Source organism: Rana temporaria, chromosome 1 (genome assembly GCF_905171775.1).
Source record: "Rana temporaria chromosome 1, aRanTem1.1, whole genome shotgun sequence".
Classification (NCBI taxonomy): domain Eukaryota; kingdom Metazoa; phylum Chordata; class Amphibia; order Anura; family Ranidae; genus Rana; species Rana temporaria.
In genome coordinates, this window is record NC_053489.1 from 35830330 (window position 1) to 35848662 (window position 18333).

At 46.2% G+C, this 18333-nt stretch overlaps 1 protein-coding gene across 1 annotated transcript in view; it reads left to right on the forward strand.

The window, feature by feature from the left end:
• The window catches only part of LOXHD1 (lipoxygenase homology PLAT domains 1), a 328148-nt gene that overhangs the window by 294415 nt on the left and 15400 nt on the right, over positions 1–18333 (forward strand). Inside the window, exons 39-40 of the mRNA XM_040336339.1 lie at positions 185–370; positions 4661–4831. Of these exons, the coding sequence (XP_040192273.1) occupies positions 185–370; positions 4661–4831 (357 nt within the window). The remainder of the gene's footprint in view (positions 1–184; positions 371–4660; positions 4832–18333) is intronic.

Genomic DNA, 18333 nt, shown 5'->3' on the forward strand with positions numbered 1-18333 from the left:
TGACCTTGCATACCTATACAAGGGAAACACCATCCTTCAGTATCTCTACTGAATAAAGGGCAAGATATCAGTGTCGGCCTTTTGTAACTAGCAATCTTGCTTTCGTTCCAGTCAATGTTTTTGGTTTATTATTTAAAAGGAAGATGAAGACTTGTTTTTTTTTGGTCTTTTTTTTTAATAACAGGTGGCGGTACCGATGCCAACGTTTTCCTGACAATCTTTGGAGAGAACGGTGACAGCGGAACACTTGCGATGAAGCAGTCGAATAACACCAACAAGTTTGAGAAAAATCAGATGGACTCTTTCCGCTTTCCAGATATGCTAAGCCTGGGCGACCTCTGCAAAGTGCGCGTGTGGCATGACAACTCTGGTGAGTAATGTGAGGATTATCACTGCGGGGCGCGCATGTCAGCCGCTGGAATACATGAGGTTGCAGGTAAAGAGCATTTATTAAGGTCGCAGAGCTCCAAGGTGAATTCAAGATTCTGAAAGCAGAATTCCAATCTTGAACAATTGTACCGGCTCTTCTCCTGTGCTGAAATTGCTTATTCTGATTTGACTGCACACTGTGAGCTACTCACACAAAGGTGAGCTGGACCAGTCACAATGCGCATGATTAGTTTCCTCCTGGATGTCAGTACACGCATTACAGCAGTATGTTCACATACCTCCCAACTTTGTGAGATGAGAATGAGGGACACCTATCAGCAAAAGTATGCAGGCATAGGACACACCCCTTGCCACGCCCCCTTAAAGGAGAATTGTACCAAAAAACAAGATTGGTTAAACCCACAAGTGCTTTTTTTTACCACTACTATTCCTTTATATTGGCTTTTGGAATTTACAAATGCAGCAATTTAGAAATCAGATGAAAGGTTTGGCGCTGGAAAATACTTTTTGATAGATAAAAAGGGCATTTTATATACAACTATATAGATCAGACCAAATTAGGAGGAAAGAGGGACATTGTTCCAAATCAGGGGGGACATCCCTCGAAATCAGGGAAAGTTGGGAGCTTTGTGTTCAGTACCAGTACAGGCTTGTGCAACACCCAAAGCAAGGATGCAAAGCTGCATCTCTGTCCTCCACTGCTATTGCATGCCGTAGAATGAGCATTCTCTGCCCCCTTGCTCCAAATTTGTCTGAATTTCAATTTGGAATAAAACAAACCTTACATTACAGTAATTCTCAACATGGAATATGCAAACTTCTGGGGTACCTTATAACTAGGGTTGTCCTGGTACCGATACTAGTACCCCATCATTACTGAGGTGGAACAGGAAGTGAGAAATTCAGACAAAGAAAAAAAAAACATTTAGAAGGGAAATTGAAGGAAAAGGTAAGGGGAACCAACAATGCATACAAAACGAACCTTTACAACCCCTTTAAGGTTGATCTTGTTGAAATAAAAAAGGGTACAATATCTGGTGTCCCTATTAAATAGATGGATTACAAGGACGACACATCTTGGTTGGACCATTGTCCATGAACCTTCAGATGTAGCCGATAGAAGAACTCCCACTGTGCTGTAGGGAGTCTTTTTGGGAACAAATACTTTCCTTTTCTTTTCTAACCTTCCTCTTCCTAATTAGTGAGGCTTGTCAAATCTGCTTTCTGAAGACCCCAATGTATATTTCACCCACTTCTCTGAATGCAGCCTCCTTATGGAAGTAATTGCCTCGGTTACATCTGGTTGGGTCCGGGTTGTGTAAGGGCCTATTAGTGGGCAGCTACCTTTTTCAACATCGCCCATCCTCAACATCTTCCGCACCACTGACTCAATCCAGCTGGCGGCCGATTTGTCAGAAAAACAATTACCATTGTGTGAAGCGGACAGAGTCTTTATCCGCCGGCGGTCTCACCGCAGGGGACCAGTGTGGAGAACACATAGGCTTCTCCCTTTGGAAGATCCTAAGGAATTCTCTACAAGAATGGAAGCTGACATCTGTCATTAGAGACATAAAGTATTCCAATAGCCTGAGCTTAGATTGGCTGTTATTAAACTTTGTTCTTCCCAACCCCCCCAGTGAACATCGGTAGAGAGATCCCGATTAAATGCGAAGAGGAAAGGTTTTTGTTGATGAGCTGCAGCATTCTTGAAAAGCAGAACCAAGTCTTCTTAAAGCCGACATTATCATCATTTACTCCCATCATAAATCCAAATAAAAAAGAATTTGCCTATTATTATCAAAAGGTAATGGAATGTGCCTTAACCACTTTAGCCCCGGACCATTTGGCTGCCCAAAGACCAGAGCACTTTTTGCGATTTGGCACTTTAACTGACAATTGCGCGGTCGTGCGACGCGGCTCCCAAACAAAATTGGCGTCCTTTTTTCCCCACAAATAGAGCTTTCTTTTGGTGGTATTTGATCACCTCTGCAGTTTTTATTTTTTGCGCTATAAACAAAAATAGAGCGACAATTTTGAAAAAAAAGCAATATTTTTTATGTTTTGCTATAATAAATATTCCCATTTTTTTTTTTTAACAAAAAGCAAATTTTTTCTCAGTTTAGGCCGATACGTATTCTTCTACATATTTTTGGAAAAAAAAAAAAATCGCAATAAGCGTTTATTGATTGGTTTGCGCAAAAGTTATGGGCCCGGATTCAGATAGATTCGTCTATCTGAATCCAATGTAACTTTGGGCCTAAGTTCCGTATGCAAAAAGAACTTGCGCCCTTAGTTACGGCGGCGTAACGTATGTGTGGCGGCGTAGGCCCGCCTAATTCAAATGGGGATGTTGTGGGCGTTTTATCCAAATTTAAGATGACCCCGCGTATTTTACGTTTTTTGTGAACGGCGCATGCGCCGTCCGTGAAATATCCCAGTGTGCATTGCTCCAAAGTACGCCGCAAGGACATATTGGATTCGACGTGAACGTAAATGATGTCCAGTCCTATTCGCGAACGACTTACGCAAACGACGTAAAATTTTTAAAACTCGGCGCGGGAACGACGTCCATACTTAACATTAGCTACGCCTCATATAGCAGGGGTAACTATATGCCGAAAAAAGCCTAACGTAAACAACGTAAAAAAATGCGCCGGCGGAACTTACGTTTCTGAATCGGCGTAAATACCTAATTTAGCATATTCCTCGCGTAACTATACGGAAGCGCCACCTAGCAGCCAGCGTAAATATGCAGCCTAAGATACGACGGTGTAAGACACTTATGCCGGTCGGATCTTGGGGAAATATATGTGTAACTGATTCTCTAAATCAGGCGCAAAGATACGACGGCCCGCTTTCAGAGATACGGCGGCGTATCTGGAGATATGCCGTCGTATCTCCTATCTGAATCCGGCCCATGGTGCCTACAAAATAGGGGATAGTTTTATGGCATTTTTATTATATATTTTTTTACTAGTAATGGCGGCGATCAGCGATTTTTATTGTGACTGCGACATTATGGCGGACACTTTTGACGCTATTTGGGACTCTTTACATTTATACAGCGATCAGTGCTATAAAAATGCACTAATTACTGTATAAATGTGACTGGAAGGGAAGGGGTTAACCCCTAGGGGGTAGGAAGGGGTTAAAGGGGTTGTAAAGGTATAATTTTTTTTTCCCCTAAATAGCTTCCTTTACCTTAGTGCAGTCCTCCTTCACTTACCTCATCCTTCCATTTTGCTTTTAAATGTCCTTATTTCTTCTGAGAAATCCTCACTTCCTGTTCTTCTGTCTGTAACTACACACAGTAATGCGAGGCTTTCTCCCTGGTGTGGAGTGTCGTGCTCGCCCCCTCCCTTGGACTACAGGAGAGTCAGGACGCTCTCTACGTTGCAGATAGAAAAAGGAGCTGCGTGTTAGTGGGTGTCCTGACTCCCCTGTAGTCCAAGGGAGGGGGCGAGCACGACACTCCACATCAGGGAGAAAGCCTCGCATTACTGTGTGGAGTTACAGACAGAAGAACAGGAAGTGAGGATTTCTCAGAAGAAATAAGGACATTTAAAAGCAAAATGGAAGGATGAGGTAAGTGAAGGAGGACTGCACTAAGGTAAAGGGAGCTATTAAGGGGAAAAAATTGTACCTTTACAACCCCTTTAAGTGTGTCCTAGGGAGTGATTCTAACTGTGTGGGGGTGGGGATTTTTGTGACACGACACTGATCACTGCTCCCGATGAGAGGGAGCAGACAATCCCTGTCCTGTCACTAGGCAGAACAGAGAGATGCCTTGTTTACACTTGCATCCCCCGTTCTGCCGCTCCGTGACACGATCGTGGGACACCGGCGCACATCGAAGTCACAGAGCTTGCGGCAGGGGCACGCACATGCACGCATTGCGCGAAATTCAAAGTAACGCAAATATACGTTACTTTGCGCAGCCGTGCCATTCTGCCGACGTAAATGTACAGGACACGGTCGGCAAGCGGTTAACTCTCAATAAAAAAAAGGGAAAATGTATCCTTTTGCATGATTTAATTTTCTTCGAGGTGACCCCATGTTCAGGGGATACGATTGGCCGGTCTGACACAGGCAGTTCTATAGGGCAGAGTTCAGTAAACCCCAGATCCTGACTTTGGTAAGCTGTCGTCTGTTTGGTTGATATGTCCTCACCTCCTTTTTCTTTGCACAGCTTTATTGGATAAGCCTCCTAAGATATGTAACAGTCGATAGGAGTGATGATTGGATGACATTGGCTTTGGTTGTGTTCCAGGGGTCGGTCCCGGGTGGCACTTGGAGTTTATAGATGTAAGAGACGAGTTGATGAACAAGACGTTCCGCTTCCAGTGCGATCGCTGGCTGGCTAAGAACCGCGAAGACAAGCAGATCATCAGAGAGCTCGCCTGTGCCAACAACGACATCCTGGACCTCAAGGAGCGCACGTGTAAGTCTCATTTTTGTTTAACAACCTTATGCATGTTGTTTGCGGCATGGGACACAGGGGGGGTTGGTTTACTAAAGACAAATAGACTGTGCCCTTTAGAGGTGCGGTTACACTCATTTTCTCCAGAGCTTAGTAAATGTGGTGAAGCGCTATTGATTTTCACTATCCAATCATGTCCATGCAAATTGCAATTTTTTATTATTTCCCTTGCACCCGATTGGATATTCTGTACAAAGTGAAGCTTTGTTTTGGACCAATTGTCCATACTTATATCTTTTTTTTTTTTGTATTTGTAAAACAGGGACAAGGCCGCGCGGGCCGACAAAAATAAACACAATAGTACACACAGTACGCGCAATGTATAAATTACACAACAGCAGAACATAATGTATAAAAGCCATCGCTAACCTCCCTTCAGGTACCCCCCATGGACCGCCAGTGCCTAATTGCGTCTGCGTCCCCGGGGAGCGCCCGAAAGCCGCCGCGTGCAACAAGCCCGCTGTGGCTCTCAAAGAAGGGGGGGGAGCTCCCCATCCTGTGGTAGACATCATAGCAATATGTCCGAACCGCACAACCGGCCCCACCATTTTCTTTTTTATTCGGGAGGACCCCCAGACGGGGGTCATGTAGGAAGTTCGGGGTTAGAGAGACAGATCGGAAGTGTAACGAGGAAAGGAAAGAGATAGGAAGGGGAAAGGCGGTCGAGGATAGAGAAGGGGGGGTAGGAGGGGGGGGGTAGGAATTAATCCCTCTAGTCGCATGCCCCCCCGGGGGAGGGGGGGGAGTTGCATGTAGACCCATCCACCGGTATGCAATTGGTCAGGGGTGGGAGGGAACATGGCCATACTTATATCTTCCCCTGGCACCCAGATATTTTTTTTTCCAAAAAAAAAATATATATATAAAAAATTGAAAAAAAAAAAAAATTATACTCACCAGAAAGGGCTGTTGCTATGCGGAAGTATCTCTTCTGCCTCTTCCTCCACCGCGGCCCTCTTCTTCTTCCTCCTGCGTCGCGGTGTCTTGTGGTGAATGGGGCGCACTGCCTTCTGGGAACTGAAAGGGACATCGGTCCCGAAGAGGAAGGAGGCAATTCTACCTCCTCTGTGAAGTCAGTACCCCCTACTAGTGTCACCTTCCATTGCCACCTGCAAGTGCCCACCAGTGCCACCTATCAATGCCCACCAGTTCTGCCTATCAGTGCCCATTACTATCACCTTTCAGTGCCCAGCACTGCCACCCATCAGTGCTCATCACTGACACCTATCAGTGCCCATCACTGACACCTATCAGTGCCACCTATCAATGTCGCCTATTAGTGCCACTTCTCAGTGCCCACCAGTGCCACCCATTAGTGCCACCTCTCAGTGCCCACCAGTGCCGCCTATGAGTGCCCACCAGTGCCACCTATCAGTGCCTATCGGTGTCTATCAGTGCAGCCTCATCAGCGTACATCAATGAAGGAGAAAAATTACCTGTTTGCTAAATTTTATAACAAAATATAAAAAAATATAATATATATTTTTTTTTTATTCTGTATTTGTAATTTCTTTTTTTTACCAAAAAATTTAAACCGCAGAGGTGATAAAATACCACCAAAAGAAAGCTCTATTTGGAAAAAATCATTTGGGTAAAGAGTTGTATGACCGCGCAATTGTCATTCAAGGTGCGACAGCGCTGAAAATTGGTCTGGGCAGGAGGGGGTTTAAGTGCCCAGTAAGCAAGTGGTTAAATAACTCACCTTGTTGCCACTTGAAGATGCATTATCCAGTGAATATTTGCTTGTCAATAGGGATTTAGCTGATTTTGGCTTCTATTAGGTGTTAAAATTGCTCTGTGAATATTAAACTTCTGAGAGGCCCTCTGGATGTTCAATTACCTTTTCAACAGTATCACCTAGACGCAATCATATGCCAAAGCATCCAAACACGCTTCTGTGGATAAATATATTGTATCATTATGATGGCACACAACATCCAACATGTCCTCTTAAGTGCTTTCCACCAGGCAATAAATGTAAATAAAGGCTGTCCGCAATCAATATGAAATGAATATTGCGACCCTCAAAGACAAAGTTCTCCACCGTACTAATTGTGTAAACAGAGAACGGTGGAGAGCTATAATTGTGAGACCTCGTACACACGGGCAAGAATCTCGCCAGGGAAAAAAAGTTGTTTTTCCTGACGAGATTCATGCCAAGAATCTCTTGCCGCCCGATTGTACACTATGGGGTAGATTCATGTAGGAGATACGACGACGTATCTCCAGATACGCCGTCGTATCTCTGAGTGTGCGGCGTTGTATCTATGCGCGTGATTCATAGAATCAGTTACGCATAGATTTGACTAAGATCCGACCGGCGTAAGTCTCTTACGCCGTCGTATCTTAGTTGCAATTTTAGGCTGGCCGCTAGGTGGCGCTTCCGTATATTTACGCGTCAAATATGCAAATGAGCAAGATACGCCGATTCAGAAACGTACGTTTGCCCGACGCATTTTTTTACGTTGTTTACGTTGGGCTTTTTCCGGCGTATAGTTACCCCTGCTATATGAGGCGTATCCTATGTTAAGTATGGACGTCGTTCCCACGTCGAGTTTTGAAAATGTTACGTTGTTTGCGTAAGTCGTTCGCGAATAGGGCTGGAAGTAATTTACGCTCACGTCGAAAGCAATGACGATTTGCGGCGGAATTTCGAGCATGCGCACTACGTCAAATACGTGGGGTCACAGTAAATTTAGATAAAACACGCCCACACATCCACATTTGAATTACGCGGGCTTACGCCGGACCACATACGTTACGCCGCTGTAACATAGGGCGCAAGTTCTTTCTGAATACGGAACTTGCGCCCTAAATTACGGCGGCGTAACGTATCTGAGATACGTTACGCCGCACGGATAGATACTACATTGTATCTGAATACGGCCCACTGACATTTCAAAAGAACCGTGATTCTCCTGAAAGGCAAGAACGCGGTGACGTCATTGCGTAAGACGAGCATGCGCTTGTCACATGCGATGCCTTTGCCGCCATCTTGCTTCACCCTACCTATGCCGTGGAAGCTACCGCGCATGCGTCAAAGTCATTTTCGAGCATGCGCGGGTTTCCACGGCGACAGGTAAGTATACACACTCTCGGGTTTCTCGTCGGGAAACAGGCCGACAAGTATCTCGATTAGAAAATAGAGCGCAGGAGGTTGGCCTCGTACACACGACCGGTTTTCTCGGCAACTGCTGGCAGAGCTTTCTTGCCGAGAAAACCGTTCGTGTGTACGAGGCTTTCAGGTTTCTCGTCGGGATAATCTGGACAGAATCTCGACGAGAACAAAAAAGAGAACCTAAGCTCTATTTTCTCCTCGAGATTCTTGTCGGCCTGTTTCCCGACGAGAAACCTGAGAGTGTGTATACTTATCTGTCGCCGTGGAAACCCGCGCATGCTTGAAATGACTTTGACGCATGCACAGTAGCTTCCACGGCATAGGTAGGGTGAAGCAAGATGGCGGCGACGGCATCGAATGTGACGAGCGCATGCTCGTCGTACGCAATGACGTCACCGGGTTCTTGCCTTTCAAGAGAACCGCGGTTCTTTTGAAAGGTCTGTGTGTACACTTAGGCGGCAAGAGATTCTTGCCGATAATCTCGTCGGGAAAAGCGACGTTTTTTTCCTGATGAGATTCTTGCCCGTGTGTACGGGGCCGTTCTCTATTTTTCTCGTCGAGATTCTGGCCTGATTTCCCGATGAGAAACCTGAAAGCCTCGTAGACACACGAACGGTTTTCTCGGCAAGAAAGCTCTGCCAGCAGTTTTCTTGCTGGTTCTTGCCGAGAAAACCAGTCGTGTGTACGAGGCTTGAGAGTTACAAATTTATAAGGATATATATTCTTAACCGCCTCCCACCCGCCGTATAGACAAATGACGGCAGAGCGAGGTGTCTCTTGTTCTGGGACGACGTCATATGACAACGCCCCGTTTAGCCACAATCGCATGCCCGCGGAGGTTCACAGCACGGTGATCGGGGGGGGGGTGCCATGTCACTGGCACATGCCGCAACCCCATCTTGTCAAATAGCCACTTTTTTTAACCATGTGATCCAATCACAGCCAATCACATGTAAAGAAGGAGATGCAGTTTATCGTCTCTCCTTGCCTCACCAGTGGCGGTGCGTGTATAGAGGGTGCCGGAGCGCCGCCCCCTCTGGCTCCCGCACCGCCACTGATTACAATACATAGATTCATGCATTGCATGAATCTATGTATTGTTGCCGCTGCCGCCGACTATTCAGTTGGCCGGCCCCCTGGTGAGCGCCGGCCATCTGAATAGCGGCAGCTGGTTGGCTGTGGAAGTGCCTATCAGAGTCAGAGGCTCTGAAAGGCTTTCCGATTACAGCCCTCAGGCTGTAATAGGCTTCCACAGCTTATCCCAGGGACGCACGGGGGGGTGCGTTCCTTGGATAAGACTGACGGGCGCCTCAGCCAATCAGGTTCACCATTTTTTCCAGGGCACAGTGGCTATAATTGATGGGCACAGTGGCAACAATTGATGGGCACAGTGGCTACAATTTATGGACACAGTGGCTACAATTTATGGACACAGTGGCGACATTTGCTGGGCACAGTGGCGACATTTGCTGGGCACAGTGGCGACATTTGCTGGGCACAGTGGCGACATTTGCTGGGCACAGTGGCGAAAATTGATGGGCACAGTGGTAACAATTGATGGCACAGCGGTAACAATTGATGGCACAGTGGCTGCGTTTGATGGCATGGCACAGTGGCTGCTTTTGGCATGGCACAGTGGTGTCAATTGATGGGCACAGTGGTGACAATTGATGGCACAGTGGTAACAATTGATGGCACAGTGGTAACAATTGATGGCACAGTGGCTGCCTTTGATGGCATGGCACAGTGGCTGCGTTTGATGGCACAGTGGCTGTGTTTGGCATTGCACAGTGGTGACAATTGATGGGCACAGTGGCGACAATTGATGGGCACAGTGGCTGCATTTGATGGCATGGCACAGTGGTGACAATTGATGGGCACAGTGGTGACAATTGATGGCACAGTGGTAACAATTGATGGCACAGTGGTAACAATTGATGGCACAGTAGCTGCGTTTGATGGCATGGCACAGTGGCTGCGTTTGATGACACAGTGGTGACAATTGATGGGCACAGTGGTGACAATTGATGGGCACAGTGGTGACAATTGATGGCACGGAGTGACAATGGGCACAGTGGCGACAATTGATGGCACAGTGGTTGCGTTTGATGGCATGGCACAGTGGTGTCATTTGATGGGCACAGTGGCTGCATTTAATGGGCACAGTGGCTGCATTTGATGGGCACAGTGGCTGCAATTGATGGGCACAGTGAGGCTGCAATTATTTATTTATTTTTGTTCGTTTTCGCCCCCCCCCCCCCCATTGGCCATATGTGCTGCCTATCAGTGCTTATCAGTGCTTCATATTAGTGCCTCCTCATCAGTGCCACCTCATCAGTGCCCATCAGTGCAGCCTCCTCAGCACACATCAATGAAGGAGAAAAATTACTTATTTACAAAATGGTCTGACAGAAACTAAGAAAAACTTTTTTATCCAAATTTTTGGTATTTTTTTCATTTTTTTTTCCAAAAAAAAAAAAAAAAAAAACCCAAGCAAGTGATTAAATGCCACCAAAAGAAAGCTCTATTTGTGTAAAGAAAATAATTGAAAAAATAATAATTTGGGTACAGGGTTGCATGACCGCGCAATTGTCATTCAAAGTGTCACAGCGCTGACAGCTGAACATTGGCCTGGGCAGGAAGGGGGTGAAATTGCCCAGTATTGAGGGGGTTATGTATGACTCCTAAGCAAAGATAATTTATTCAGTCAAGGAATAATTATTATTGCACATGGTAAAGTGTTGACTTTTTTGTTTGTTTTTTGTTTGTGTGATCAACTGATACCAAAAGGGTGGGCTCTATACCTTTATCTTATGAACAAGTCTGTGCAGATGTTTTTATTTTTTATAGACAGTATCTCACAAAAAGTAAGTACACCCCTCACATTTTTGTAAATATTTTATTCTATCTTTTCATGTGACAAATAGAGCTTTCTTTTGGTGGTATTTGATCACCTCTGCATTTTTTTTTTGTTTTTGCGCTAAAAACAAAAATAGAGCGACAATTTTGAAAAAAAAAAACAATATTTCTTACTTTTTGCTATAATAAATATCCCCCAAAAAAATATATAAAAAACATTTATTTTTCCTCAGTTTAGGCCGATACGTATTCTTCTACATACTTTTGGTATAAAAAAAATCGCAATAAGCGTTTATTGATCTGTTTGCGCAAAAGTTATAGCGTCTACAAAATAGGAGATAGATTTATGGCATCTTTATTAATATTTTTTTTTTTTTACTAGTAATGGCGGCAATCAGCGATTTTTATCGTGACTGCGACATTATGGCGGGCACATCGGACACTTTTGACACATTTTTGGGACCATTGTCATTTATACAGCGATAAAAATGCACTGATTACTGTAAAAATGACACTGGCAGTGAAGGGGGCGCTGAAGGGGTTAAGTGCAGGGCCGATCCTAGGCAGGGTGTGTCCATCCAGAACTGATGTGTCTCTGACCATGTCCTGTACTATGTCTGCAGTCTCTGATCATCTCCTGAACTGTGTCTGCAGTCTCTGGTCATCTCCTGTACCATGTCTGCAGTCTCTGACCATCTCCTGTACCATGTCTGCAGTCTCTGACCGTCTCCTGTACTAAGTCTTCAGTCTCTGACCATCTCTTGTATCATGTCTGTAGTATGTCTGGGGGATCTAACAGAAGCCCTCTCTGTGTCCATCAGAGAGGCCCCCTCCAGGTCCCAATAAAGTACTCTGCTTCTCTTCCTGTATTGTGTTTATTGTTAAGAGATCATGTAAGGATCCCAGGGTAACAAATTCTTTGTGGGGGAGCATCTCTGTGGTTGAGTCATTGCCATAGAAACATTTGTAAAGAGGAGTTAGTAAAATGACCATGAACATGTGGGGGCGCCAGAAATATTTCTGCACCCAGGGGCCTGTAACCCTAGGATCGGCCCTGGTTAAGTGTGACCTAGGGAGTGCTTCTAACTGTTAGGGCGTGGCTTGCCGTGACACGTCACTGATCGCTGTTCCCGATGAGAGGGAACAGACGATCAATGACATGGCAGGGGAAGGACGGGGAGGTGTTCACACTGACATCTCACCGTTCTTCAGCCCTGTGACCCAATCGTGGGACCCTGGCGGACATCAAGTCCGTGGGTCCCGCAGGCACGGTCACGAAGCTTGCGACAGGGCAGCGCACGGGACCACACGGCTTGCAAATTAAAGGGGACGTATATATAAGAAGGCCAGTATGGTGGCCTGAGTTTATGGGAGGAGCCCGGAGGGTATTTAAGCAGCCCACTCACACATGCTCTCTGTCGGTTCAGTGTGCGGTACTACACGTCACTGGGCCGACTCTTTCCAGCTCACCTCATGTCCGTGAGTCTGCGCATTCAATCGCATTCGAAATCGCAAGCGCTTTGCGGCTTCTCCCTTCATGGTCTTCGCCGGCGGTTCCCGCTTACTTCGCAGGTAGGATTCAAACCTTTTCGTATCTTGTGCAATCTTACAATTCGTTATGCTTCCTATCCTGCATCCCTTTTGGGAAAAAACCTGCTTCTGAGTTACTTTGGCTCATGTTTCAACATCATTTGGCTCAGGCATAATACATTTTTAACTTCCTTCTGCCAAACATACAATTCATTTGTAAATCCATTTGGAGATTGACATGTGTTTGTATGGGTTCTTTGGCAGATTGAGGTGGTAATTGGACTCACATGGTGCCTTGTCTGCACTTGATTAGCCTGGGGGGATGGGTGGTTGGTAGGTGTTCGGTTTCAAAGCAAGGGGTAGCATACACTCTACAACCAATTTGTATCAGATTCGTTCAATACTCCTTACTATCAATTCGCATCGGATTCATTTCATGCATTTTACAACCGTTTTGTATCAGATACATTGCATACTTTCTACCGTTGTCATTCATTGTTTCCCCCCATGTCGTGTGTTTTAGTTCCCGCAGCGGAACTTACGAATTGCTTGTACACGGCTCTTCTCTCTCATTTATTTTCCAAAGTTATTGCCTGTGCGTCATGCATGGCGCCACACCACACTCTTGGGATGTGTTGCACATCCACTCCAGTCCAAAGCAAACCCAGTCGCACGTTCACTGTTCGTTAGCTTGTTTGTCATGTCAAATTCGTGGCCACTCATGGTGTCACCTGTACCATATGTTTGGTTCCCGCAGTGGAGCTTACAAAGCATTGATACGCACTTCTCGTGTTCTATTTTCTACACCAAACCTCGTTGTTTTGCCCCATGCACGGCATCACGCTACACATTCCCGACATGTTTCACTCCAGCCACAGTCCGCCGCAAACTCACTCGCATGGCCCACTGTCGCAAGTAAGATTTGTTATTACATTCTTATGTCTTATCAATTTGCTACCATTCGTTCTCTCCCATATCGTTCATTAGTGGCCCCTGCGGAACCTACGATTCAAACAGGCGTTGTCCTTCTACCTTATACTGCTTGCTTAAGGTACAAACAAACCAGGTGTTTCTATCCTTTCTCAGTAACCCAATTCTTATTGATTGAGACCTTGCAACCATGCAAATCATCTCAGCAGTCTGATACCCTTGCTGAGACCCTTGCAACACACGACCCTTACAAAATGCAAAAAAAAAAAAAAACGCAAAAAGGAAAAAAATATATAAAACGCAAAAAAAATAAAATAATTGCCGCCACGTAATCTCAGCCCAGCAACCTGACACCTGTTGAGACCGTTGCAACTACGCAAAATTCGTCTCCACAGTCTGACACCCTTGTTGAGACCCTTGCAAACGCAATACCGTCTCAGCAGCCCCACACTCATCGAGACTCTTGCAACCACACAAAATCGTCTCAGCAGCCTGACACCCTTGTTAAGACCCTTGCAACACATGACCCTTACAAAAAAATAAATAAATAAAAAATTATAAAAAAAAAAAAAATCGCAAAAAAAAAAAAACCACAAAAAAAAACGCAAAAAGAAATATAAAAGTGCAGAAAAAATAAAAAAATAAATGTTCAGACCGTTGCAACGACGCAAAATTTGTCTCCGCAGCCTGACACCCTTGTTGAGACCCTTGCAAACGCAATACCGTTTTAGCAGCCCCACACTCATGGAGACTCTTGCAAGCACACAATTGTCTCAGCAGCCTGACACCCTTGTTAAGACCCTTGCAAACGCAATACCGTCTCAGCAGCCCCACACTCATGGAGACTCTTGGAAAGCACGCAAAATTAGTCTCTGCAGCCTGACATCCTTGTTGAGACCCTTGCAAACGCAATACCGTCTCAGCAGCCTCACACTCATGGAGACTCTTGCAAGCACACAAAATTGTCTCAGCAGCCTGACACCCTTGTTAAGACCCTTGCAAATGCAATACCGTCTCAGCAGCCCCACACTCATGGAGACTCTTGGAAAGCACGCAAAATTCGTCTCTGCAGCCTGACACCCTTGTTGAGACCCTTGCAAACGCAATACCGTCTCAGCAGCCCCACACTCATGGAGACTCTTGCAAGCACACAAAATTGTCTCAGCAGCCTGACACCCTTGTTAAGACCCTTGCAACACATGACCCTTACAAAAAAATAAAAAAATAAAAAATTATAAAAAACGCAAAAAGAAATATAAAAAGTGCAGAAAAATTAAAAAATTGTCACCACACAATCTCGGCCCAGCAACCTAACACCTGTTGAGACCATTGCAACCATGCAAAATCGTCTCAGCAGCCTCACACCATTGTTGAGACCCTTGCAAACGCAATACCGTCTCAGCAGCCCTACACTCATCAAGACTCTTGCAACCACGCAATACCATCTCAGTAGCCTCACACCATTGTTGAGACCCATGCAAACGCAATACCATCTCAGCAGCCCTACACTCATCAAGACCCTTGCAACCACGCAATACCGTCTCAGCAGCCTCACACCATTGTTGAGACCCTTGCAAACGCAATACCGTCTCAGAAGCACCACACTCATCGAGACCCTTGCAACCACGCAATACCGTCTCAGCAGCCTCACACCATAGTTCAGACCCTTGCAAACGCAATACCGTCTCAGCAGCCCCACACTCATCGAGACCCTTGCAACCACGCAATACCGTCTCAGCAGCCCCACACTCATCGAGACCCTTGCAACCACGCAATACCGTCTCAGCAGCCTCACACCATTGTTGAGACCCTTGCAAACGCAATACCGTCTCAGAAGCACCACACTCATCGAGACCCTTGCAACCACGCAATACCGTCTCAGCAGCCTCACACCATAGTTCAGACCCTTGCAAACGCAATACCGTCTCAGCAGCGCCACACTCATCGAGACCCTTGCAACCACGCAATACTGTCTTGAGCAACCTCCCACTCGTCAAAGACCTTTGTGACCATGCAGTCTCGCCCCAGCAACCTGGCATTCATTGAGACCCTTGCAGCCAGACAAATCATCTTTGGCCTCATGTACACTGCTGTTGGTAAAAAAAAAAAATGGGTTCAGACGGATGTTCAGAGGCATTCGAAACGCATTTGAAACGCCAATGCCTGTAACAGCTTGTAAACACTGCCAGATGCGGTAACTAATGTTTACCAGCGTTTCATTCACAGTCGTTTTCATAAAAAAATAAAAATAAAAGGGGAATATTGTCTCAGCAACTTGACACTCATTTGAGACCCTTGCTAAATGTAATATCATCTCAGCTACCTCACACCCGTCTAGACCTTTGCAACCACACAATCTCATCTCAGCAACCTCACACCCGTTCAGACCTTTTCAGCCATACAAAGTCGTGGCAACCACACAATGCCATCTCAAAACAACCTCATAATCATCGAGACCTTTTGCAACCACGCAATATCGTCTCAGCAAACCAGACTGAGACCCTTGCAACCACGCAATATCGTCTCAGCAAACCAGACTGAGACCCTTGCAACCACGCAATATCGTCTCAGCAAACCAGACTGAGACCCTTGCAACCACCCAATGCCGTCTCAAAACAAACCTTCATACTCAAGGCCCCTGCAACCACACAATATCGTCCCAGCAACCTGACACTCACTGACACCCTTGCAACCGCACAATATTGTCTGCAGTAGTATAAAACACTTTGCGGCAGGCACCTACGTGCAAACCCGAATACAAACTAAACTTGCAAACACACCTCAGTGACAATCAGCCACACAAACACACAGTGGCACCCAGTTGGCCATTCTTTTTCAGTGGCACGCGGGCCACTCATCTTTTCTCTGTTTTTTCCCTGCGGTTAGTTCAGGTTTTCATCCAGCACCAGCGAGTGCACGTTGGCCGGCGAGTGCATGTATATCGTCTTGTTGAGCACCTGTGTATTGTCTTGATTTTCTCACACCAATGCAAGATCCAGTCCAAGTTCTCAAACTAGACCAAGCATCAGTAGCAGACTTAGCTATGTGGGACAACTTCCCCACCTGATAGAACAGCATTTCAATCTTCATCCTGGCAGTGTCAGCCGAGCCACCAAAGGCTTTTGCAGCCATTTTAGGCCGCCACTGGTTCTCCAAAACTTGGCCCCCAGAAATTCTCTTACATTTTTTCACCCAGTCTTCATCACACCTCGTGCTGCACCCCATTGTGGCAGCTGCCCAGGTCTGGGACCACACTTGAACAGGACAGACACTGTTCTTCACCACAGACAATCAGGCCACAGCCAACATCATCAATTAAGGTAGATCTAAGTCACTCCCCATCATTTCCTGCGCAGGCTCGCGCAGCTGTCACTCCGTCACCAGTTAATATCTTATGTAGAACTTTTTCCAGGCAAATGCAAAAAGCAGCTGATGCGCTTTCCTATTCCAACCTTGGAATGGATGTTTTTTCCAGCAAGAGCCTGGAGCCGACCCAACAACTATCCCTGTCCCACCATGGACATTGCTGACGATGGACTGAAGTCACATCTCACCAACGCAATCCAACTTATTAACCACTCCTTGGCATGCAACACACTGAAGGCCTATCGCACTGCTTGGAACACTAATCTCAAATTTTTGGCCCCTTGCCCCGAAGCAGCAGTTGGACACATCCTAGCCTTCATATCGTATTGCCACATGCAGCTGACCATTTCTCAATACTATCACGCCATATCTAGATGGCATCCAGCATTTCCTGTCCCTGCAGGACCCCAGTAAACCATCAGTATTCTCGAGCCCATGCAGTCAAGTCCCTCCTACAGGGCATACAGAAGCACCAACCTGTAGTCAGTGGCAAGCGCCTACCTTTCAAGAGTCCCCTCTTTATGGACATGTCTAAAATCCTTACTCGTTCCCTGTTTAGGGCTTTGCCCAGACTAGTCACCCGAACAGCCATCTACCAGGCCTTCTACGGTTCCCTACAACCTAGTGAATTTAGTCAGCGGCTCCGGCAGTCACACACTGCTCCGACGCCACCCGACTCGCTTTCGAACCACTACACTCTCACAGTCTGCAAACGCAACAAACCAGCCCCTGGGGTTGACATCAAGCTGTTTCAGACTGACAACGCCTGACGCCCAGTGACGGTGCTCGATCCACTACTGCTCCATCTACCCAGCCAATCTGATGGTAGCTCGTTGCTACCCTTTCTAAACCAGCTCCCTGAGTGTCAGCCAGTGTGTCAAGCATGTCAGAATCCTCCTAAGTAACTTGGGCTTCAAACCCCAGTCAGTTCTCTGGACATTCTTTGGAGCAGCCTCAGTTGCCTCCCAACAGGGAGTACCAGACTACGTAATCAAGATACCAGGCTGATGGAAGTCTCCTTGTTTTGCCACATACATCCCAAATCCTCATGAAGGAATGGCACAAGCCTTTACCAAGCTGGCTCAATAAATACAAGAAATCAATATAAACTATTTCCCTATCTGAGTCTTTTGCCCCCTTTTCTTGGCATACTGACCAGACCACCAAGGCACACTTCAGGTCTATTTATGTTGTAAGTCTTGTCGCGTGTTTATGTGATCCACATCTCTCTCGGTCAGAGGGTAACGACCATAAATAAGAAGGCCAGTATGGTGGCCTGAGTTTATGGGAGGAGCCCGGAGGGTATTTAAGCAGCCCACTCACACATGCTCTCTGTCGGTTCAGTGTGCGGTACTACACGTCACTGGGCCGACTCTTTCCAGCTCACCTCATGTCCGTGAGTCTGCGCATTCAATCGCATTCGACACCCTCCCGCCCTTCCCTTTTTCAGGGCACTTCTCAGCATATCCTTCTTCAATTAACTACCCATTACTTACCTTGGGTATGCCCCCTTTTCTTGGCATACTGACCAGACCACCAAGGCACACTTCAGGTCTATTTATGTTGTAAGTCTTGTCGCGTGTTTATGTGATCCACATCTCTCTCGGTCAGAGGGTAACGACCATAAATATATATATGCCCATTTGCACTGCCGTGCCAT